The sequence below is a fragment of the Emydura macquarii genome, unplaced genomic scaffold (genome assembly GCF_026122565.2).
Source record: "Emydura macquarii macquarii isolate MOO-44397 ecotype Brisbane River unplaced genomic scaffold, CSIRO-AGI_Emac_v2 contig_1483, whole genome shotgun sequence".
Taxonomy (NCBI): domain Eukaryota; kingdom Metazoa; phylum Chordata; order Testudines; family Chelidae; genus Emydura; species Emydura macquarii.
The window spans coordinates 26,210,258-26,233,795 of NW_027131620.1; the positions used below are offsets into that span (position 1 = coordinate 26,210,258).

The 23,538-nt window shown below is 54.3% G+C and overlaps 1 protein-coding gene across 1 annotated transcript; it reads left to right on the top strand.

Annotated features, from left to right (window-relative positions):
* Positions 1–1,570: 1,570 nt before the first annotated feature.
* Positions 1,571–15,521, top strand: TLDC2 (TBC/LysM-associated domain containing 2). Its single transcript, XM_067554668.1, has 6 exons — positions 1,571–1,618; positions 6,299–6,442; positions 7,750–7,902; positions 9,781–9,876; positions 15,031–15,104; positions 15,386–15,521. The coding sequence occupies exons 1-6, from the start codon at positions 1,586–1,588 to the stop codon at positions 15,519–15,521; spliced, it is 636 nt and encodes a 211-aa protein (XP_067410769.1). The 5' UTR covers positions 1,571–1,585.
* The last annotated feature ends 8,017 nt before the right edge of the window (positions 15,522–23,538 follow it).

Sequence of the window (23,538 nt, forward strand, 5' to 3'; positions counted from 1 at the left end):
TGAGAAGGGGGCATCTTTCAACGGATTCTCCCCCAGCCTGCCAGTGACTGGCAGAGTTTGGGCTCACACGGACCCCATGGACACCTCCTGTTCCCCTCACACAGACCCCGCAGTCCCCTCCTGTTACCCCTCACAGGCCCACTCCCATCAGCTTCCTGGGAGAGAGAAACTTCCTGTAGCGTAGCCCTTCAGGATCTGCCTTGTGGGCAGAGCTCTAAGCCACCACTCCCAGGCTTGGGCCTGTGGAGCAACTGCTGGCGGCTGGCAGAGCAGGCAGGTCCATGGCGCTGCCTCACCTACTTTCCAGTTCAAAGCCATACCACAGATGCGGAGGGGCAGGTGAAAGGAAGAGGAACAGGAGAGAGAGAGGGATTCTTCTAGTTTGCACTCACACATCCCTGTCCTAGGGGCCCAAGCGAGGCAGCTGCTATAGAGATGTTGTGTGATCAAGAAGAGGAGGGGCTGGGTGGGCTGGGCAATGGGGGACAGGATGAGAGGTGGGAGCCAGGCAGGGGGTACGGGAGGAGGGTAAAACTGGGGCATGGGGGGAGGGGTGCCAGTCTGTGGGGAATGTGAAAGGAGTGGGCGGATGGGCGATGTGGAAAGGGAGCGGGGGCTGGTTGAGAGGGAACAGAAATGAAAGTGGCGGCCAGCTGTCGGGGAATGGCAGGGGAGATAGGGCCAGTAGGTGTGGTGTGGAAGAGGAGCGGTCCATCAGATCATCTCTCTACGGAGGAGTGGGGATGCATCTGGCGAGATCTGCAGTTTCACAGGTCGCTTTGTATGTAGTCAGCCAGCACTGGTGTGTGTTTCTGTTGTCTCAAATAATCGCTAGGTCGAAGCTTTCTCTGACTTTGTCAGCAGCTCCTGCTGATGCTTGGAATATTTATCCTGCCGTCAAAATAGCACTCCAGGTGTGGGGACTTTGCTCATCACCTTAGCGTTTGTTTGCTCAGGCTGGCTTTCCACTTTCCATTTGCAGACTTGCTGTATTTCTTATGCCTTTAAAAAAACAAAACTAAACCAAAAGCCACTATTTCAATCACTCCTTTCTCCTTAGAAAAATAAACTCACCTTCAGCAGTCACGAGTCACCTTAGTAAGAAAGAGCATGTAACCAGTCCTCCAGTAACAAAGCAGGGTGCTCAGCTCAGTACCCAGGGGAGACCCTACAATAACATAGCCAGCTACATGCATGCAATCGAGGGAACAAGCTTTGGGGTCAGGACCCCAATTTCACTGCAAGCTTGTGACGAGCTCTTTGAGACCGTGATCAGGATGGTGTTTGCACAACAGTTACGAAGAGTTCAACTGCCTTTAAAGTCCTTTTCCCAATTGGAGGGGGGGGATTTGATCTGCCTTGTAAGCCCCCCACAGACCTGAGCAGCACAAATTGCGCTGTGCTGATGACCTGACTGCTGTGCCAGGAGGTGGGGTTCATAGCAGCCGGAAAGCCTAGCTAGAAGGAAGCAGTAAAGTCTGTGTTGTGTAGATGGGAGTGGCAGACACCTGCTTTCCCCTCCCCGGGGCAGCTCTCAGCAGAGAGCACAGCACCCTGCACCTGCTGCGGCACTCGCCCAGGCACCATGAAAGCTCTCCGTGGCCGCTACACTCTCCTGGTATGTATCGCACCGCGTGTGCCCGGGGGAGACAGATGGGGGCTGAAAAGCAGAATCAACTGCAGGCAGCCGTGCTCCATAATGTGCTTCTTTCCTTTCTGAAACAGGCTGATCAGGTCCAGCTGTGAGATGGGGCAATGACACTAGCTAGGATTTACTGCTTCTGGAGCAACAGTTACCGGCTTAGTCACATTGATTTTTTAACAAGGGGACTTTGCCCAGTGTGCATAGGCTGTTACACTTCACACTGCTGTTACTCCTACGGGAGAAAGTCTTGAACCAAAACCTTGGATCTAACGTGAGAGCCAGTCATCTCAATCCAGCCCAAGCACTCCTGGGCTACAGGAGCTGAGAGCTAGAATTTGAGTTAGAGGGATGGGCCCATTTCTAATTCCTGGTGCTGGCTTTGAACTGTGCACCTGCAACTCTCCAGTACCTATATGACAGCAGCGACAGCAGCACCAGCAGCAGGCTAGGTGCTGCACAAACACACAGGAGACACACTCGCTGCTCCACAGACTGCAGGCTGAACGGAACGGACAAAGGGATACAGCACACAGGCAGAGACCCCAGTGACAGCCAGCACAGGGTTGGATATAAATGTTTGGGCGGGTGTTCCTCTTCTTTAATATGGAAAATGAAGGTGCTTGTACAGAAATCTGCACCGCTCTCACTGCATCTGGGGCAAGCCCAGTGTAAACATGGCCCCAATGCAAAGGGGACTGATGGTGTGATATACCCTGGTAATTTACCAGTGATTCACCTGCACTTGGGTGAAGCCCACTTCACACCCAGGCCATGTGTCTACATTAGGAGTTTGCACTATCAGTATCACTTCAGCTGTGCAGTGTCTCTAATGTAGACAGAGCCCAGCTCCCCTTGCCAAGGGCTCAACCTGTAGCAGCCACCTGCCTTTTTGGTCACAGCTGGCTGCCCAATGTAATCTGATCCATTTTCTTTTTAAATTGTGATTCTTTGGTGCCAGGTAAGGCCAATCAAAACAAACAGGGGCGATGTGGATATGACAAGCTCCAGCTCTGTTTATGAAACATCAGCACTGGTTCTGACCTGCGTGTGGATTAACAGGGCCCTAGAGGCAGTGGTGCTGGCTTCTTACTGGGTCAGCATCAGGGTCTGACTGCTGCAGGACTCAGATCTCTTCATGGAAAGGAATGTGATTTCAGCCACCCATGGGGTGCAAAATGCTGCTGCTTGCTAATTGTTTTCTGGTTGTGGTGCATGTGGGATTTTCTGTCCCTTCTTCACTGGGTTTTCTCCTAGCACATGTGCAAATGGAAGGGGAGAGAGCTGTGTCCCGGGGAGGCAGGTTCTTATTAATATAGTGCAGAAAGAGAGCTGCTTTGCAAATGGCCCAGGGAAATGCTGAGGCAAGGAGGACATATAAATGGAAAGCAACTGACTGCTTTCAGGCTGTAGCATAGTGTGGATGGGCTCTGAGCCGCCACTTGAGCAGATATTAGTGGACTCTAGGAGACCTGACACATTCTTCCTCCAACTTTTCCCCTTGTTTATTTGATTTCCTTTTCTATGGGGATGGGAACTCCCCTGAGTCAGGTAGTGAAGGGTGAGTTTCTGACCAATTTTCCCTGGGGGGGAGAGGGATGGGGGAAGCAGGGCTGGGTTGGACTGGGCAGAGCAGTGATTTCTGCCTGACTCATGGCACAACTGCTGTGAAGAGGTCTTACATCAGTCAGGGCTGAAATTTCTTGTGCAATATTGAACAGGTAAACCATACACCAAAGAGCAAACACTCCCTGCATAACTGGCCCTTGTAGACTCTTCAGATGCTTGACATTTATGCTATGTCCCAAGTGCAGCTCACAGCCAGTTACCTGGCATTATATAAATGTATAATAGGTGGCGCCATCTATAGTAAAGTTGTTCGACACTTTCACTGCTCTCAGTCGCTTGTAACTTTACCAAACTTTAACTGTGCAGGCTGAAATTTTCCACGCCAGGTCCCTGCTTCATGCTGATTTATTAAAAAACAAACAAACAAAAAAAACCTTTCAGCTAAAATGGTTCAGACATTTCCAAGGATGAGAGTAGGGACGATTTTTTCCATGTTAAAAATGTTCTTACAGCTGTTTAACTGAGAATATCTCGTGCCTCCATGAGTTAGAGCATGGACTTGAAATCAGGTGTGGGTGTGGGTGTGGGTGTGGGTCGGGATGGAGGGGTTACTTTGGTGACAGGTATGTGCCTTGTGTTGTTCCCCTGAATATTTGCCTGAACTTGGTCAAATGATGAGACTATGAAAAATAATCTGAGTTTGCACATGCTCGGTAGAGACTTGTTAGATTTTGTCAGCTAAATTCTCTGAAGATTCTGTCAACACTGAGCGTGTTCCACCCCATCAAAGCACCTGAGTGCCGACTGCACTGGGTGACTGAGTAGGCACCATCCCAGGACTACAGAGGGACTTTCCCTGCAATTGTTCCTCTATAGCTGCTACGGCCACCATGCTGCTGGGTGGTGGAACTTGGAGCTGGGAACCAGTCTCGCTGTGCTTAGGCAGCACAGAAGCCAGGAGGAACCGGCCCCATTGGAATAGGGTGGGGGGAGGCCCAGAGCTGGAGCCAGGGGTATGGGAGGAGCAGAGTGGGAAGGAAAAGGGGAGTATATAGATGGTGAGGGTGAAGGAGGTGGGAACCAGGGTGGGGCAGGTAGGGTAGGAGCGTGAAGTGTAGGGAAAAGGCATGGGGCTAAGGGCAGGGGGTACAGAGGTAGCATAAGCCATGGGATGACAGCAGGTGACTGGGAGACCAGAGTTAGAGAGGGTGGGGTAGATAGGAACAGAAAGGGAGGGGCAGGAGCCAGGGGTAGGGTAGTGGATAGGAGCAGAAGGGGAGGAGGTAGGAGCAGAAGCAGGCTGGGGAAACAGAGGCACAGGGGGCTACAGCCACTAGATCACACTCCCCCATAGATGCTGGGAGAGAACCCAGGAGTCCTCTGCTGTCAGCAATAGCTGTGAAACTCACTAGTCCTCCTCTGGTCCACACAGAGGATAAAAGCCTATTGCTGCTACCAGCTCCTCTGGTAGCTCAAGTAGCAGAGGCCTGTCCTGTGATGCAAAAGGCCTAAATCCTGCTGCTGGCCCAAACTGGGGGTCAGTATGAGGGAATTTCTGTTTTTCAGTTTGTTTTCCCAAAAAATTAGGAAATTACATCCCCCAAACCACCACGTTAAAGTTGCCAAGTCAAGCCCGGAAATGCCAGAATCAGGGTGGCCCTGCAGCCCTAATCCAGGCCCCTGGGTGCCGCATCATACACTTGAGTTGCACACAGTAGCAGCTGGCAGTTTGCACAGTAGCAATACAAGCCTGGCGGATGCTGGCAGCAAGCCCCTAATTGAAGCCTTGGGATGGAAGGGCATGTGTCCTGCTCTCAGCAGGGCCATCTGGCTGCACAAAAGGACCAGGTGGTATGGGGCGGGGTGCCAGCGAGCCTAACGTCTAGGTGTCTAGAAAACCACAGGAACAATGCTGGGATTCCAAGAGCAGGCGTTAGGTGCCCAGCTCCCTGGATGGTGAATGGGGAGAGACAGGTGCCTACAATGCAATTCACAAAAGCTGGCATGGGAGGCAGGAAGCCATCTAAGCTGTCAATGGAAGAGACCAACTAGAAGGTGTTTGCTAAGCCCCCCCTGCTCTTTGGGAGATCACTGCCTGTCTCTGCTTACAGGTCTCAGCTGCAAACCAGCCCTCTCTCAGCAGTAGGGGGCCTGTGCTGTTAGTGGGGAAGGAGGCCCCCACTATGTCTTTTAGCTCAGTGGTTAGGGCACTCAGCGGGGATATGGGAGACTCCTGGTTCAAGTCCCTCCCTTGCCTGAGGGGGAGAAGATCTATGGGGTATTCTCATGTGGGGCTCTCCCAGTCTCTCCCATTGAAGCTGTCAGGGGTGGGGGCAAAAAGTGGAACACATAATGGAGCATATAAACCTATGAAAAGTCTGGGGGGTGGGGGAAAACCTAGGCCTGTGAGGGGGGCGACTGTCCCCTTGTCTATAGTAAATGATGCCCCTGGTCCCAGCCTGGCCCAGGAACTGATTCCAGGCAGCAGGGGACAGAAGAGCTTTGGAGCCCTGGGGATCCATGCCCACAGGGAATCAGAGCACGGTTAGTGGTGCAGAAGCTGGGGCGTGGCAGCCAGGCCCAGACTGAGGGGCAACTCTGGGCCTTTGGCAGCCTCTTTGTGCCAGTCAGAGAAAGGAACCACACAGAAGGGGAATCACCCCACACAGCCCTATACGGTTCCCACTCCCACAGCTCCCAGTGGAGAGCAGTGACAGAGGGCAGGGTGGGCTATGCAGCTGCTCCGGGGCTGCTCTCTCACTCCAAAGGCTGTGCCGTGTCCTGGCGCTCCCCAGACTTGGGGAAGCTAAAGCCACCCTTGACCCCTCTGCCTAGGGTCTGATGCCCACACCTGGCCCCCGAGAGGCACAGCCTGGACCCTGCCCAGGGGGCTTAAAATGTCCTTTTCTACTGAATGGCAGCACCGTGCCCAGCAGGCAGGTGTAGGCTGTGCCAGCCCCGTCCCTGGCACCAGCGCCCTCCGGAGGCGATAGTCAGGATCACCGGGGATGGGCCCGAGGGGAAGTGCTGCACTTTGTGCTGGGGTCCCTTATCCCTCGCCCAAGTGACATGAGCATCTCCCCCCAGACTGGCTGCCCAGAAGAAGCCCAGCCCCTGCAGTGTGCCGAGACTGCTGAGCAGGAGCCAGGCCGGACATCGCCCCCACAGGAGCCCTACCAGCCAGTGTTGAATGGCGAGAGCAAGGTCCTGCGTGCAGGGGAGGTCCAGCAGGTGAGCTCAGTGCTGGCTGCAGGCTCCCCCATTGCGCGGCTGGGTAACAGGTTAGGCTCTGGCCATGTGCTTAGCTGTTCGAGTGCCTCCCCTTGGCCTGGAACTGACCCCTTCACCCCGTCCTCTGGACATCTCCTCGCTGTGCGTGAGTCGTTTCTCTGGGCACCCTGGGGCATGAACTCGCTCTCCTGGCCAGCCCAGCCCTCCAAGCTTGGAAAGAGGCCCAGGGCCGTGGGGTCCTGCTGTCATTCCCTGGTTCGGAGCATTCGATTGGCTCATCAAACAGGAGATTAGCACCAGCCCTGGCCAGCTCCGCCCTCGCCCTCCCAGTGTGAATGTCTAATGCCTCTAGTGTCAGAGGCCTGCTCCATGGAACTAAGGGAACCATCAGCCCCAGAGAAAGTGTGTCCTTGGTGAGGATGAGTGAGCAGGAACCAGCCCAGCCTGGCTCACAGTCCAGGAGGGGCGTTAGAGAGTGTCAGTGTGGAGCTGCATGGGCTCTTCACCCCAGGGCCAGGGGCCTTTCAGGCTGGGCTGTCTGTGCAGAACATCCCCCTCTGGGAGAAGCCCCGGCTGGGGCAGGGGAGGGGAGAAGAGTCCAGCAGGTTCCTTCACTGCAGCCTCTGGAAGCTGTCCCCTTGAGGGTAGGGTCTGATCTGTATGGAGCATGTGTGTATGGGAAGTCCTGGCTGGGCCACCCCTCTCTCCTGTCCCCAGGCTGCTCTGCTTGCAGGGGCCAGGCTGCCACTGGTGGGGCCCTATGGGCCAGGAAGCTCCCGGGGGTACTAACAAGTCCTGAGGCAGGACAGTGGAGGGTGGAGGTGGCCTGTAGGAGATGATGCTATGGGCCAGCCTGTGCCCCATTTCTTTCCCTCCTTCCCATATAGCCCCAGCAGAGCATGAGGGAGCAGACAGTGCCCCGGATCTGACACGTGGGCAGGACCCGCTGCGCGTGCAGCCCCAAGGTGCTCTCCAGCCCAAAGCCAGACCCCAGGAGAGGACAGCCGGGAGCAGCTGGGTGAGGGAGGGTGGTGAAGCACTGGAATGGATTACCTAGGGAGGTGGTGGAATCTCCATCCTTAGAGGTTTTTAAGCTGAGGCTTGACAAAGCCCTGGCTGGGATGATTTAGCTGAGGTTAGTCCTGCTTTGAGTAGGGGGTTGGACTAGATGACCTCCTGAGGTCCCTTCCAACTGTAATCTTCTATGATTCTATGATTCTAAGTCACCAATGGGAAAGGCTCCTGCCAGAGGCCAGGGAGCGGAGAGGGACTCTGGTGGGAACTGATTCCCATGGCTCTGTTCCCAGCTGGCACCACACCTCCCGCCGAGAGTGACCGGGTACCCGTGGAACCTGCTGTACTGCACCGCCAGGGATGGCTTCAGCCTGAAGAGCATGTACCGGAGCATGAACAAGCTGAGCTCTCCTGTGCTGCTGGTCATCAGAGATACCGGTGGGCAGGTAAGGCCAGGGGATGGACGCACAGCCATGCACATGTTGCAAACACAAGGCAGAAAGCGACTGCCCGGTTCCTCGGTTGGGTGGAAAACCTGCTGCCCAGTTCTGCTCTGGGACCTGACAAGTTGGCTGGGGCAGAGGGTTTGTGGCCTGCATCTGGGGTCTGTGGTTTAACCGAAGTGTGCTGAAGTTAAAAGGGATGGTGCTGAGCTCTCACTGCATTTGCCCCGGGACTCCCAGAAGAAGCGGGCAGAGACATGGCTTCGAATGTGTGAACCTGATCTGTGAGTGAGCTGGACCTTGGTTTCCCAGGGCTCTGCCCAGCACTTATCGTGAACCTAGCCAATCGGTGAAGGGGAAACATGCCCCAGGCTGGCTCAGTGTGCAGGCGGTTAGGGCACGGCCAGGCCTTCCAGCACACCACACACACACACACACACACACACACACACACACACACACACACACACACACACACACACACACACACACACACACACACACACACACACACACACACACACACCCCTGCCTTTCAGCGCCTCCACTTCCTGTCCCAGCTGGGCCACAGAGAGCAGAGGCAACCAGACAACTAAATAAGCTGAGCTGAAAGATTAGCCCAGCATCCCAGGAGCACAGTTGGGAGTGCTGGGGTGACTGCACGCGGCACTCATCTAGCGCTGGAGAGTCAAACCTGGCCTAAGCCTTCCCAACGCCTGGGTGCCCTGCAAGCCAGGGATGCAGTGTCCCAGGCACGGGGGGGGGGGGGGGGGGGGGGGGGGGGGGGACGGGGACGACGACGGGACACACGACACGCTGTCCGTCCACACGCCAGCCCTCCACTGTGCAGCAGCCTGGGCATCAGCCCCACTCCAGCAAGAAAACAAAGAGTTAACCGATCGCTCATCCCCTGTGCTCCCCCACTCACTGTACTGCACCCACAGCTACAGCACCCACTCAACAACTGGGCTGTGATCGTGGCTCCCTGCAGTGGCTGGCCCTGGTACCTGTCCCTGCCTGCCACTCACAGCCGCCGGAGTGGCTCCCTCTCATGTGGTCAGGGCCTGTGTGTGTGGAAATCAAGGTCCCACGCATTACCTCTGCCCAAAGCAACGCGTGCGGTGTGAGTGTGTGTGTGTTCATGTCACCACCGCCCATTGTGTGACCCTAGCTGACTAGCACTGCGGACACTTACCCTTAGACAGCACCTGCCAGTGTCAGGGATTAGCCCATCATCACTGGCTGGAGGGAGAATCCAAGGGGTGAGGCACCGTTAAGACATGATGATGACGGCCTTGGCCCATCTGATCGGCCCCTTTCCAGTTTGGCTGGAGCCCTGGGTACAGGCCGCAGAACCTCCTGACTGAGTGATACAACCTGGAGCCACTGGTCCTCCCCGTAGCTCCGCCAGCAAAGGATGAGGAGACCATGGAGCGGCAGAGGCACCAAGGACTGGCCTGGATAGTGACTGTGCGGAGATGCCAGCAACCTTGGGGTCCTCAATACACTGCGTTTGGGAGGGGAGCCAACACACACACACACACCGCCTGTCCTGAGCTCTGTCATGGCTGGGAGAGGTGAAAACTGAACAGCCCTGCCCCTGCTCACTTGCTGCTGCTGGTAAGTGCAGTATCGCCAGCCCCAGGCATTCACAGACCACGAGGGAGGTCCCGGAAATCACACAAGTGGATTACAAAGAAGGAGATTTTTTTAAATAACAAATGTTGGGCTCTTCTTTTCCTTCTGGCTTTGTTTGTAACTAATGCCAGCTGAGATTCTCCTAGCATCTCAGGACTCCGAGAGCTGAGACTTTGGCAAGACTTGTGTTGAACCGTGAGAGCTAGCAGTGCTGTGACCTTCTCTCCTCTGCTTCCATTCTAGACCTTTGGGGCCTTCTCCTCCACCGCGATCCGACTCAGCAGCTGCTTTTATGGCACAGGGGAAACTTTTCTCTTCTCCTTCTCCCCGGAGTTAAAGGTGATGGTGACACTTGTGTTCTCAGTGCGGGTGTTTTGGAATCAGCCTGTGATGCTCACTCCCAGGAGTGGAGACAGGCACTTCTGCTAGCCAAGGCCCAAATACAGCGCAGGCCCAGGGGTATGTGGGGGTGCAGTCATGCTGGAGGAGGACAAGTCCACAGTATTTCTGCTTCCCCTTGCCTTCCAGCTGTGTGCCCTCATGGCTTTCCTCCCCTCCTTTCCCCCCTGCCCGCCCAGAGCAGGAGCTCTCAGTCACTCAGCCACTCTGGGTCGGTGACCAGACAGCAAGTGTGAAAAATTGGGATGGGGTGGGGGGTAATAGGCACCTATATAAGAAAAAACCCTGAATATCAGGACTGTTCCTATAAAATTGGGACATCTGGTCACCCTAGACGGGGGGGAGGGGGCTTGGATTTTCCCTCTACTTCCATCCTAAGGCCCCATTGTGCTGGTCAGCTGCTTCCTCCTTCCTTCCCTAGAGAGTGTCCTGGTGGAGGCAGCAGGCTGTACTTCTGCGAGCGCTGGGCCTATGTTGGGCCAATGCCTCCTGGAGCGCCCACTTGGCATACAGACTAGCCCATGGTGCCTTTCCTGCCCGGTGCTGAGTAGGACGTGGCCATGGGGGGACCTGACAGGCTGCTGACGTGAGCCAGGTTCTCCTGTCTTGAGGCAGGGGCGCATCGCTGAACCCCCTCTTCAGTGCAGTGGCCATTGCCCATGTTCGGTGCATGTCTCCTCGGATGCATCCATTCTCCCTCACCCCTTCACACCTGCACGTTCACCTCAGGCTAGCTTTGAGCTTGGCTCGGTGCACAGGGCTGGGCCAAGCCCCTGCAATGAACACAGCTGCTTCGTGCAACCTGCTGCACACTGCACAAGCCTGCAGGACCTAAGCCACCCTGCATGGCATCACTTGAGCCCGGGCACTGCTACGCCCGTCAGGCAGGCTGCTCAGCCAGGCTCCTGGGAACCTAGGTGAGGGGCCTGTTGGGCCCAAAGTCCATGGCATGTGGCTGATTGAAGCAGCATGAATCACTCCTTGCACAACCTCACACTAAGATAGCTTCCTTTCCACCCTGCAGGCACCGCCTGAGTGTTGCAGAGCACTTCCATTTCCTTCATCACTGTGTCTAGACATGGCTGAGTAACCCTGTTCCCAAGCCAGTCCAATCCTCAGGGCCCCTTTACCTAGCAGAATGCTCCCAGGAACATTTAATTAGTAGGAATAATTACCAGGACGTACTGGTAATGACTACTTAGTCATTGAATTGTGCATTAATTTGTAACAACAGAACTAAGTCGCTGAATAATTCAGCATCTAACTATGGAAAATCACTCGACGTTATTGCTAGTAACTGGCAGAATCAAATTAATTCATGCTCCTGAGGGCAGGATCAAGCAGTGCTTGCTGAGGCACAGCTCCTCTGGAAGCTGAGTCTCCCAAGGACTGACTGGAAGCCTCCTCTTTGGACTGCTACAAAGCCCTACAGCTTGTGGACTGGCTGGCCTCAGAGGTGTTTTCCACTTGACTTCTTGGAGGGCAGGGCCAGGCCTTGAGCAATTCCAATTGTCCATAATACTTTTCTCAAGTCCTGACCAACCCACTCATACAGGTGTCACCCAGACAGGCATGCTCCACTCCGCTCCCCGCAGGAGATCCTGCAACACAGTCCCACCCCGGGATTCCAGTTTGGTGACTGATTCCATCGGAAGCATTAAAACCCCTCTGTGCAGCCAGCTCCAGCCCTGGTGTAAACCTCCACTAATGGAGTGTCTGCAGGGGCGCTATGCCCACCAGTGCCAGAGCTGAGGTTTGCTCCCTGTTTGCCTGTAACCTGGCGTTTGGTGACTGTTTCTCCTTTCCAGTCATAGCCTGGCTGGCCGCAGCAACAGCCTGGGAGTCCTGAGGGGAAGAGGGAATATTAAGAACTGGGAAACCCACTCCCCCAAATAAAATACCTTTGGTGCTTTAGAGTAAGGTTGTCCCAGTGCAAATCCTACTACAGTATCTGCTAAAATACTAGGATATCCTCAAGTGAGTTCCTCCTGCTCCTTTCCCACTGCACCTTCCCCTTCTCATGTGCCTTTCCCTGTCCCTAGCACCTCACCATCCAGCCTCCACTATGCTGAGCATGCTGCTGGCATTGCCCTAGCAGGGTTGGTAGCTCAAGGGGCGGGCAGATAGTAGTTTGGGCTAGACTGTATGTTGCTGAGACTGTATTAGCCTGTGCCTTTGTGGTGGGAGATTGGGAGCATATTAAGTACCAACATGGTGTCATGAAACCATGAGCAAAATCTTAGGGACTGTTTGGTGCATGGAGATGAGAGTTAGAGCTGCTCAGAAAATAGCTTTTATCCCCCACTGAAAATTTCAATTTTTTGGTGAAAAAGTTTGGCTGAAAACTGACAATTTCTACTCAGAGTGGAGCCGCAGTGCCTCATGGGAGTTGTAGTTCAGTTGCCTTATGCTCCCATTCTACTCTATGGGCAGGGTTTTCTGGCTGGACTACATCTTCCATGAGGCACTACTTTCTCCCCTCTTGGTGATGGGAGAGGAGGAGGTGCATATAAGAGTCCCTGACAGTGGTGCATCCCGGGTCATGTAGTCCAGCCAGAGAGCCCTATCCATGGAAGAGGGTGGGCGTATAAGGCACCTGAACCACTACACCCATGAGACACTGGTGGTTTTTTTAATCAGAATATTTTGCATTTCCACTGGTTTTTGTTAACAATATATGGAGATTTTCCACAGAGGCAGACACTTTATTTGCTTGAAAACCCACTTTTCCATCAAAAAGTTTTGATGGGACATTTTTGAACAGCCCTAGTAAGAACATCTGTGAAACAAGTTTTGTGTTGTGTTAGGCAAGCATGTTACAGGATTGTGCAAGCATGGCTTTGCTGTGCTTGGTCTCTGGGCTGCACATTTGTTGGTGTGGGGGGTGGGGCCTGTGTGCTATGGGGGATGGAGAGATGGGTGAAAGAGCAGCAATGTGTCCTGGGCAGGAACAGGAAGAATGTACTTGGATATTTCCTAGTGTTGTAGTGACTGTACTACTGGGATCTGTCCTGGAGCAGCCCTCATTCTCAGCAAACCAAGAGTTTTGTTTGGGGGAATTTGCACTCAGCTAGCTCAGATGTTGCTGGGGCAACAGTGGCTGGGAAGTCACTGGTTTTCAGAACGATCTAACAAGGCAGCGTGGACAAAACACAGTAGGATGGTGGGGAGCTAGTCCAGAATTCACATACCCCCTGGCCCCCCAAGCTGTTCAGGCCCTTAGGCTGTCTCACTCAGATGCTCATGGGGCTCAGAGGGGGTAATACCACAAATCAATGGCCAAGTCCACTGCTTGCCTTCCGCAGAAGCAGCCTGGAGCAGAGCTGCCAAACTGAGTCCTATCTTGGCTGCATCTTAGACTGTTCCGTTGGTGCAATTTTCATTTGCATTACAGCAGCTTTCTGCCACCAGAGCTAGTGGGAAGGTGCCAAAAGCCACAGCCAGGCCCCCATGGGCTATGCTCCAGCAGTCAGCACTGGCATAGGGATGAATTTTCCCTTGGAGTCCAATCCTGCCTGCACATGGGGGCCGGATCTTCCTCTGACTTCAAAATCAGCTCCTTGGCCTCATGTTGCGCTCTGAGAAACCGGAACGCAAAAGCAAAGAGCATTTTCATTTGTGACCCTGCCCGGCAACCTCTGCTGCGGCTGCAGCGGGTGGGGCACCCTGTATTGTGTGCTGACTGTTGGGGGGTGTGGACAATGCGGACCAAATTTCAGGAGAGCACCCCTCCTCGCACTGGGGACTCTTCCCCTCTCCCAGTTTATTCTCCTTTTCTGGTGCTGGGGAATTCTGCGCATGTCTCCTCCCACAAGACATTTTGACCAGCAGAGCTTAACTTAATTTTCAGCAATAGGTTTATTTCTAATGCCCCCAAAATAGCTAACTTAAAACCCTGCACATTATCAGCCTCATTTCCTGCCCCTCCGGCTGGCTGGTGGTGTTCAGCTCCACCCCCTCATTTAGGGGAATTGCCCAGCCCCAGAAACAATAAAAGCCTGGGGCTGTTATTCATGTAACCCCTTGTAGGCCTGGCATTCCCTCTGCTAAGCAAGGTACAGGAAATGCTGGCTCCTGGCAGGAAGCACTGCCAGGCCCTGATAGAACATGAGCTGGTAGTGTGAGAACCTCCCTCCCTGCTGTGCGCCAGCTCTCTGGCCTGCACTGCTGGCACGCTTGTGACTGGCCAAAGGCACAGTCCAGTGGCGCTCTCCCCCTTCGTCACCAGTGGCAGGCATTCATCATCATGTCACATCGCCAGCCCCCAGGGATCCAAAGCCCTGAGTCAGAACCCAGGAAATCACAAGCAGCTGAAAAATAACAAATGTTAGTTCTCATTTGTTGCCCCCTGGTTTCCGAGCGCACACGGGGTCACAGTCACCAGCTTTCCTCGGCAATCCCAAGGGCCAAAAGCTGGCGTGTTTTTAACAAGAGCCAAGAGGCTGGTGTGCTGCTGATGTGACTCCAGGAGCCGGGGCTCGCAGAACATCAACCATCACAAGATTCGCTATAGAATTGTGTGAGACGGCAGCATGGTGCAGGAATAGGGCTATCGGGTGTCACACTCCCGCAAAGAGCTGCCCGTGTTTGCTGCTGTGCGTAGTAGCTGCTTCGCACTGCCACACCGGTGACTGCACTGCCCTGCCCTGGAGAGCGCCCCTGCAGTTGGGGTAAAGCAGCTCAGCTCAAAGGGAGGAAGGGGCGCTGTGGGGTGCTGCTTACCCCAGCCAGGGAGCGGAGGGGGAGCTGCACCGCCCTTACAGTAGCCCCTGCCTGCCTACAGTTTGCTAACCAGGACGCTAGAAAAGATTCTGCCCCAGGTTTTCCAGCGAGTCGGCTGGGTTCGGGTTGGAGCTGGGGAATGCACAGTGCAGAGGGGATCAGTGAAGCTCCAGGCTGCTGTGGGTCAAGGAGCTCTTGGTGAGCTGGGCCACGCCAATGACTGCAGCAGAGTCCTGGCAAGCCACCGCTTACCAGCTCCCTCCACCTGCAGCCAGGTCTTGGTTCCTGAGCCCGGGGCGGTTGGGCTGTGTAATTAGCTGTCCCACTCCCTAGGCCTGTGCTCTGAGTGCTAATGGTTGCTTCTACCAGCAGGTGTTTAAGTGGACGGGCAGCAACAGCTTCTTCATAAAAGGAGATGCAGATTTGCTAGCGATTGGTGGGGGCAGGTACGTAGCCCCTCCCTCTCTCTTCCTCCCTCTCTCTTCCACCCCGTCCATGGTATGGGGGGTCAGCCTAGTGGCTCTGAATGGCTCGGTATCAGGTGTGCCCGGCTAACCAAAGGAAGCTATTTCTCTCACCAGCCCTGCAACCTGCCGCCGGTCTGAGAGCCAGGCAGGCCTTTTCCCCTTCTGACGGTCAGAGAGAGGCCCTGCCCTACCTGTTTTGGACCGGGGCTGCAGCCGCACCCCTCATCTGACACTCAGCTCCATCTTACCTTTACTTTCAGTGGCAAATTCGGCCTGTGGCTGGACGGGGACCTGTACCACGGGGGAAGCCACCCATGCGAGACATTTGACAACGAGATCCTGTCGCCCCAGGAGGAATTCTTCATTCGGGACCTGGAAGTTTGGACCTTGACCTGAGCCATACGCTTGGCCCTGGCATCCCATCCCATCAGGGGACATGGCAACAAGAGACTGCTTTTGAATGGCCCCCGTTTGGGCCTGGAGGCTGTTCCCAGCCGTTTGTGGAAACCTTGCGGAGCGTGAAGCCCCCTGCACACCTTGCTCCTTTCTCCTCCCCAACCAGCACTCACCCAGAGAGGGCAGTGGCAGCATTGCCGCCCATCGTCAGTACGCTTGCCCTACAGGGGGATCACACCGGCCCCAGTGGGCGGCTCCCACAGGCGTCTGGATTTTGATACAGATGGAATCTCACCAGCAGCTGGGCAATTTTAAAATATCACCATGTGAAGAGAGACAGTTTCTGGCTCTGAGCATTACCGGCAGCTGGGGAGCCACAGAACACAGGTGCAGGGTTTTGACACAGGCTTGCTGGCACCAGGAGAGCTATGTGGCAGGACCTGGCCACCGTCTTGCCTCTCAGAGAAGCTGACTGAAGTCAGGACAGAACCAGTATTGGTGGGATCTGAAAAGCTACACATGAAAGGCCACGATGCTGGGGGCACAAGGAACAAACACATTTTCCTGTTGCTTGTAATGAGATGGGCCTGAATCAAAGTTCCGATCCCAGTTGCAGGAGAGCTCAGAGCCAAACTGCCACTGCCTCCTGTCCCTAGAACCGGCCAAAACAAATCCCACAGCAAAATCCCTCCTGCTGCCTCCTCCCATGAAGTCATGGGGCAGCACAGGGCCTGAGCAGAGCATGGTGAAACAAACCCAGCCTAAGGCATGGCACCAGTGCCCAGAACCTGCTAAGGAACTGTGCCCACGCAGGTGGGCCATGGGGCCTGCAGCACTGAGGAACAGTAGCTGTTGGCCTGACATTGCACCAGTTAGACTCAAAGAGCTTGGCTTGTTTAGCCTAACCAAAAGAAGGCTGAGGGGAGCTATGATTGCTCTCTATAAATACATCAGAGGGATAAACACCAGGGAGGGAGAGGAATTATTTAAGTTCAGTACCAATACGGACACACGAAATAATGGATATAAACTGGCCATCAGGAAGTTTCGACTTGAAATTAGATGCCGGTTTCTAACCATCAGAGGAGTGAAGTTCTGGAATAGCCTTCCAATGGGAGCAGTGGGGGCAAAAAAACCTAGCTGGCGTCAAACCTGAGCCTGATAAATTTATGGAGAGGATGGTATGATGGGACAGCAATTGACTGACCTTTGACTACTGGTGGTAGATATGCCAATGGCCTGTGATGGGATGTTAGAAGGGGGGTTCTGAATTATTACAGAGAATTCTTTCTTGGGTGTCTGGCTGGTGAGTCTTGCCCACATGCTCAAGGTTTAACTGATTGCCACATTTGGGATCAGGAAGTAATTTTCCCCCAGGGCAGGTTGGCAAAGGCTCTGGTGGTTTGTCACCTTTCTCTGGGGCATGGGGCACTTGCTGGTGGATTCTCTGTACCTTAAAGTCTTTAAACTATGATTTGAGGACTTTAATAACTCAGTCATAGGTTGGGGGTTTATTACAGGTGTGGGTGGGTGAAGTTCTGTGGCCTGCATTGTGCAGGAGGTCAGACTAGATGATCATATTGGTCCCTTCTGACCTTAGAGTCTAGGGATCCCCCCACAGGCGGGTGACTAAGAGCCAGTTGGAAAGGGCAGCAGGGCTTCCAGAGAGCTGTCTCCCAGATGTAAACTGATTTTAGGGCCTTGGCACCACAGTGGGATTTGCCCACTGCCACGAAACACAGTGCAAGTCCTAGCTTCTTATTTCCCATGACCATTTATGAGGATCCCTCTTGAATGCCGCTGCACTCCCCATTTCCCACTCCATGAACCAACCCCAGCGTCCCGCTGCAGTGTCCTTTCACTGTGCAGGGAGTAGAACATAAAGCCCTGCTCACCCCGCTCTACTAAATAGAGCAGACCATGTGCTTCTGGATCTGAAGAAACCCTTCCCGTACAGAGTGCTGAGGGTAGGCAATCAGCTGTGGTGACTGCTGCCGCTTGGCTAAGAATTGCCCAAGCAGCCAGTCTTTGCTGAGCCAGCCTGCTGGTTTTGGTGGAGCACTCCCTCTACTGCCATTCCCTTCACTGCCACATTTGTTTAAGCCCGACATTGCCTCTCCTTTTTTAGACATTAAGCTCTGTGGTGCAGAGACTTTGCCATTATGCTAGGAGTGTACAGCATCCAGCCTAGTGAGGCACTGACCTGGCTAAGACTTCTGGGTGCTACTGCTACTGGGAGTTACAGTGGACAAGAAGCTGGATATGATGAGTCAACAGTGTGCCCTTATTGCCAAGAAGACTAACGGCAAATTGGACTGCATTAATAGGAGCAGTGGCAGCAAATTGAGGGAAGTGATTATTCCCCTCTATTCGGCACTAGTGAGGCCACATTTGGAGTATTGTGTCTAGTTTTGGGGCCCCCCACTACAGGTAGGCTGTGGGCAAAATCGGAGGGAGTCCAGCGACGGGCAACAAAAATTATTAGAGGGCTGGAGCACAAGACTTATGAGGAGAGGCTGAGGGAAATGGGCTTGTTTAGTCTGCAGCAGAGAAGAGTGAGGGGGGGATTTGGTAGCAGCCTTCAACTACCTGAAAAGGGGTTCCAGGGCAGATGGAGCTAAGCTGTTCTCAATGGTGGCAGATGACAGAACAAGGAGCAATGGTCTCCAGTTGCAATGGGGAAGGTCTAGGTTGGATATTAGGAAGAACTTTTTTTACTAGGAGGGTGGTGAAGCACTGGAATGGGTTACCTAGGGAGGTGGTGGAATCTCCATCCTTAGAGGTTTTTAAGGCCCAGCTTGACAAAGTCTGGGCTAGGATGATTTAGTTGGGGTTGGTTCTGCTTTGAGCAGGGGGTTGGACTAGATGGCCTCCTGAGGTCCCTGTCAACCCAAATCTGATTCTATGATCTGAATTACAGTCACTGCTCTCCCCTGTGCAGAGCGTTTACTGTTACAAAGGAGGAGGATACCACTGAGTTCACACTACTGGCAGGCTCTGAAAAGCAGAGATGTTTGAGTATACATGTTCAACAGAGAATGGCCACAGAGCCAATGCACATCAAGTGCAGGAAGCAGCAGAATGTGGCAGTACCAGAGATAAACAATGAAGCAAGTGAGCAACATTGGCTATTTTGATGGAGATGGGATATAGGGAAGCACAAGGGAAGCATAGCGCAGCCTGTCTGTGAAGGTTGGAGCACAGGTGATTACTGACCCACAGTGCTACATTTGATAAAATTCTCCTCCCACATGCCTGTCTCTCAGGCTCTACCCATCCCATGTAGAGAGCCCCAGATATGAGCCCTAGTGCAAGAGCTTTTGAGGAGTGCAGCTGTGCTCTGTTCCATCTAACCGATCAGGTATGGCTGGTTGATTGTCCAGATACACAAAATCTCCTTTTGCAGGAGGGAGCCCCTCCCACTCCTCAAAATGTTACTCCAGAGAGGCTGACCCAGAAATGGCAAACTCAGGCAAGGGCCGCTTGCAGGAATGGAAGCAGGGCTGCAGCTGTGGTTTAGATGGCTAGCAAGGAAAGTAACCCTGCGTGCACAGTTTGGACCAATATGCGGAGGCTGACAAAAATTGACTTATTTGATCAACAACATGACCACAAATATCAGCGAAAAGATTGACTTCTTTGATCAAAAGGTTGAGCACAAAATTCAGTGGAAAAAAAATCGACTTTTTCAATCAAAAATATGACCACAAAAATCAGCAAATAAATTGAATTTTTTTTATTGAAACAGTGTCTATAAAATCGGCTCAATCTTAGTTCATGGGGGGCAAATATGGGGGGCAGAAACTGGCCCAGTGCATTTCATTAGCATTTCTTACCCCCTTTCCTGTCCTGTTTAGACGATGCTTCTCAGCCTGTGCCCTCAACAGGCAGAACAAACCACAAGCTCTCTCTTCCAGCAAGCAAGAGGCTTGAGTTTCCATTTGCTGTTGTGTTTCTATACACAGTGAGTGGAAGCAGATCATGGTCAAAGGGAGGTCTGAATTTAGCTATGAGTGCAGCAAGGTTAGTGCTCATTTTTATCCATTCCATGTAGGTGAGTGCGCGCCCCGTGCACGAGCCTGCGGAAAACTTTTCTGCCCTAGCAACCCAGCGGTCGGTCTCTGGCGCCCCCTGGAGTGGCGCGCGCATAGCGCGCGTATATAGGGCGCCACCGACCGCGCGGGTCCCCAGTCCCTTCTTTCTGCCGACTCCGACAGCGGGGACGGAGGGTGGGTTTGGAATGGATATGAGCAACACATCTCGAAGAACAACAGTTACTGGTAAGTAACCCTGTTTTCTCTCTTCGAGAGTTGCTCATATGCATTCCATGTAGGTGATTACATAGCCATACCTTTGGCGGTGGGAAGGAGTCAGTGGCGCGAAGCCCTTCTCAGCACGGCTCTGCCAACTGCTGCATCCTCTCTTGCTTGTTGGACGATGGCATAGTGAGAGGTGAAGGTATGGACCGATGACCAGGTTGCAGCTCTGCAGATATCCTGTAGGGGCACTCGTTCCAGAAAAGCCGCCGAGGTGGCTTGGGCCCTGGTGGAGTGCGCTGTAATCGGTCCTGGAAGCGGTACCTTCGCCATCTCATAACAGGTGCGGATGCAGGTGGTGATCCAGGAGGAGATGCACTGGGTGGAGACAGGTGAGCCTTTCATGCGGTCCGCCACTGCGACGAAGAGCTGCGTGGACTTCCGGAACGGCTTGGTCCGGTCTATGTAGAAGGCTAAGGCTCGCCTGACATCCAGTGAGTGCCATCTCCGCTCCTCCTCCGATCCGTGTGGTTTGGGAAAGAACACGGGGAGGAAAATATCCTGATTATAATGAAACTGGGACACCACCTTAGGTAGGAAGGCCGGGTGGGGTCTCAGTCGCACTTTATCTTTGAAAAATACTGTGTAAGGAGGGTCTGAGGTTAGGGCTCTTAGCTCGGAGACCCTCCTAGCCGATGTAATGGCTACGAGGAAGGCTACCTTCCATGATAGGACTAGAAGAGGGCATGTAGCCATAGGCTCAAAGGGGGGACCTGTGAGGATAGTGAGAACTAGGTTTAAGTCCCAGAGAGGCAAGGGATCACGAACTTGTGGGAACAGCCTCTCTATTCCCTTGAGAAACCTGATGGACATCGGGTGGGAGAATATAGACCTCCCCTCCACTGGGCAATGGAAGGCCGAGATGGCCGCCAGATGCACCCTTAGGGAGGCCAGGGCAAGGCCCTGCATCTTTAGATGTAGGAGGTAGTCTAATATGGCCTGGATAGTTGAGTCCAGAGGCAAAATGCCACGTGACTGTGCCCAATAAGTGAAGCGTTTCCACTTTGCCCGGTAAACCACCTGGGTGGAAGGTTTCCTGCTCCCCAGCAGGACGCTTTGGACTTGTGCGGAACAAGCCCTCTCTCCTTCTGTCAACCATGGAGCCTCCATGCCGTCAGGTGGAGGGAGTCCAAGTCTGGGTGGAGCAGGCGACCCTGTTCCTGGGAGAGGAGATCGTATCGTCTCGGGAGCGGGATCGGCGTGGCGATGGAGAGGTCGAGCAGCATACTGTACCAGTGCTGTCTCGGCCATGCCGGTGCGATCAGGATGATGTCCGCTCTGTCCCTCTTGACTTTCAAGAGCACCTTGGGGAGCAGTGGGGTTGGTGGAAACGCGTAGAGAAGTGGCCCCGACCAGTCTATCAGGAACGCGTCCGAAATGGAGTTCTGTTCTCGCCCGCGCAGGGAGCAGAATAGTGGGCATTTCGCGTTCTGTAGCGTGGCAAAGAGGTCCAGATGGGGAACTCCCCACTTGCGGAAGAGAAACGCTGTAATCTCCCCATGAAGTGACCACTCGTGGCGGGGAAAGAACGACCTGCTGAGGCGGTCTGCCTCGTCGTTCCTCACCCCTGGGAGGTGAGATGCCACCAAGTGGAAGTCGTTTCTCACCGCAAGGTCCCATAGTTGTAGCGCCTCGCGACACAGGGTCGAGGAGCGCGCCCCGCCTTGTCTGTTGATGTAAAACATCGTGGCGGTGTTGTCCGTAAGGACTTGTATCACCCGCCCCCTGAGAAAGCGGAGAAAAACCTTGCAAGCGAGAAGGACTGCTCTGAGTTCCCGAATGTTTATATGGAGCAGTCTGTCTTGCATTGACCACTGGCCTTGAGTACTCAGGTTGTGGGTAATGTGAGCCCCCCACCCGATATCGGAGGCATCTGTGATCAATGTCACAGAGGGGACCAGGTCTGCGAATGGGACTCCTTCCATTACTTGTCTCTGGTCTGTCCACCAGTTCAGTGACGCTAGGACCTGGGGTGGGACGGTGACTACCCTGCCCAGAGAGTGTCTGGCTGGGGCATATACCGACGCTAACCAGCCCTGCAGAGGCCTGAGTCTGAGGCGAGCCAGCCTGACCACGTATGTGCATGCCGCCATGTGTCCCAACAGCTGCAGGCAGCGCCTGGCTGTTGTTGTGGGAAATGTCTGTAGCTCGAGTATGATGGCCGTCATGGCTTGGAAACGAGGTAGTGGAAGGAAGGCCCTGGCCTGTACTGCGTCTAGCGTGGCCCCAATAAATTCTATGCGCTGTACTGGGGTCAGTGTGGATTTCTGCTCGTTTATGAGCAGCCCCAGTCTGTTGCATGTCGCGCACGTTAGGGCTAAACTGTTTGTTACATGGAGTCTGGATCTTCCCCGAAGTAACCAATCGTCCAGGTAGGGGAAGATCTGGACCCCTTTGCGCCTCAGGTAGGCCGCCACCACCGCTATACACTTGGTGAAGACCCTGGGCGCTGAAGAAAGGCCAAAGGGTAGGGCTGTAAACTGGTAGTGGCCACCAGCTACCATGAACCGTAGGAAACGTCTGTGGCCAGGGAGGATAGACACATGGAAATATGCGTCTTTCAAGTCGAGAGCGGCATACCAATCCCCAGGATCCAGTGTGGGAATGATGGAGGCTAGGGAGACCATGTGGAACTTGAGCCGCCTGATGAACCTGTTGAGGCGGCGGAGGTCCAGAATGGGCCGGAGGCCCCCCTTTGCCTTGGGAATAAGGAAATACCGGGAATAAAACCCCCTGCCCCTTTCCATAGGTGGGACTTCCTCTACTGCCCCTAGGCGGAGCAGGGAGCGGACCTCCTGAAGGAGGAGTTGCTCGTGAGAGGGGTCCCTGAAGAGGGACGGGGTAGGGGGAGAGTCCGGTGGGAAGGCCGAGAGCTGTAAGGCGTAACCCCTCCGCACCACACTTAACACCCAGCGGTCCGAGGTTATGCCCCGCCACTCTCGGAGGAAGGGGCGAAGCCTGTCTTTGAAGGGTAAGGGAAGATCCTGGTCGACCACGGGGGCCGTTGGAATGGTAAAGTTGCCGCTCCCGAGCGTCTCGTCAAAAGGGGCGCTTGCCATTCTTGCGCGGGCCTGATTGGGAGCCCTTGGCTGGCCCGGAGCGGTTCCGGCGGTTGTTCTGCCGGAAACGGTCCCCGGTCCTCCTAGGTTGGGTCTGGCGGGGGGGCAGTCTAGGAGCGGCTTGCTGCTGCCTCTGGGGCTGTTGTTTGCCCTGGCGCCTCGTCGCTTGCGGTACATACAACCCCAACGATCTCAAGGTGGCCCTAGAGTCTTTTAGGGCGTGCAGTTTACTGTCCGTCTTGTCTGAGAACAGGCCCGTGCCCTCAAAGGGGAGATCTTGGATGGCCTGTTGTACCTCGTTCGAGAGGCCAGAGGACTGCAGCCAGGACGACCGGCGCATCACTATGCCGGATGCCATGGCCCGGCCTGCCGCATCGGTCGCATCACTGGCAGACTGCAGTGTAGCGCCCCCCACCGTTGACCCTTCCTGAAGCACCGTGGTAAAGTCCAGTGCAAGATCTGGAGGAAGGGCCGACGTAAACCGCTGGAGCGAAGCCCAAAGGTTCAAATTATAGCGCCCCAAAAGTGCCTGGTGGTTTGCTATGCGGAGCTGAAGAGCAGCGGTCGAGTACACTTTTCTCCCAAAGAGGTCTAATTTTTTATATTCCTTATTTTTGGGAGTATTGGCCTGGGCACCCTGCC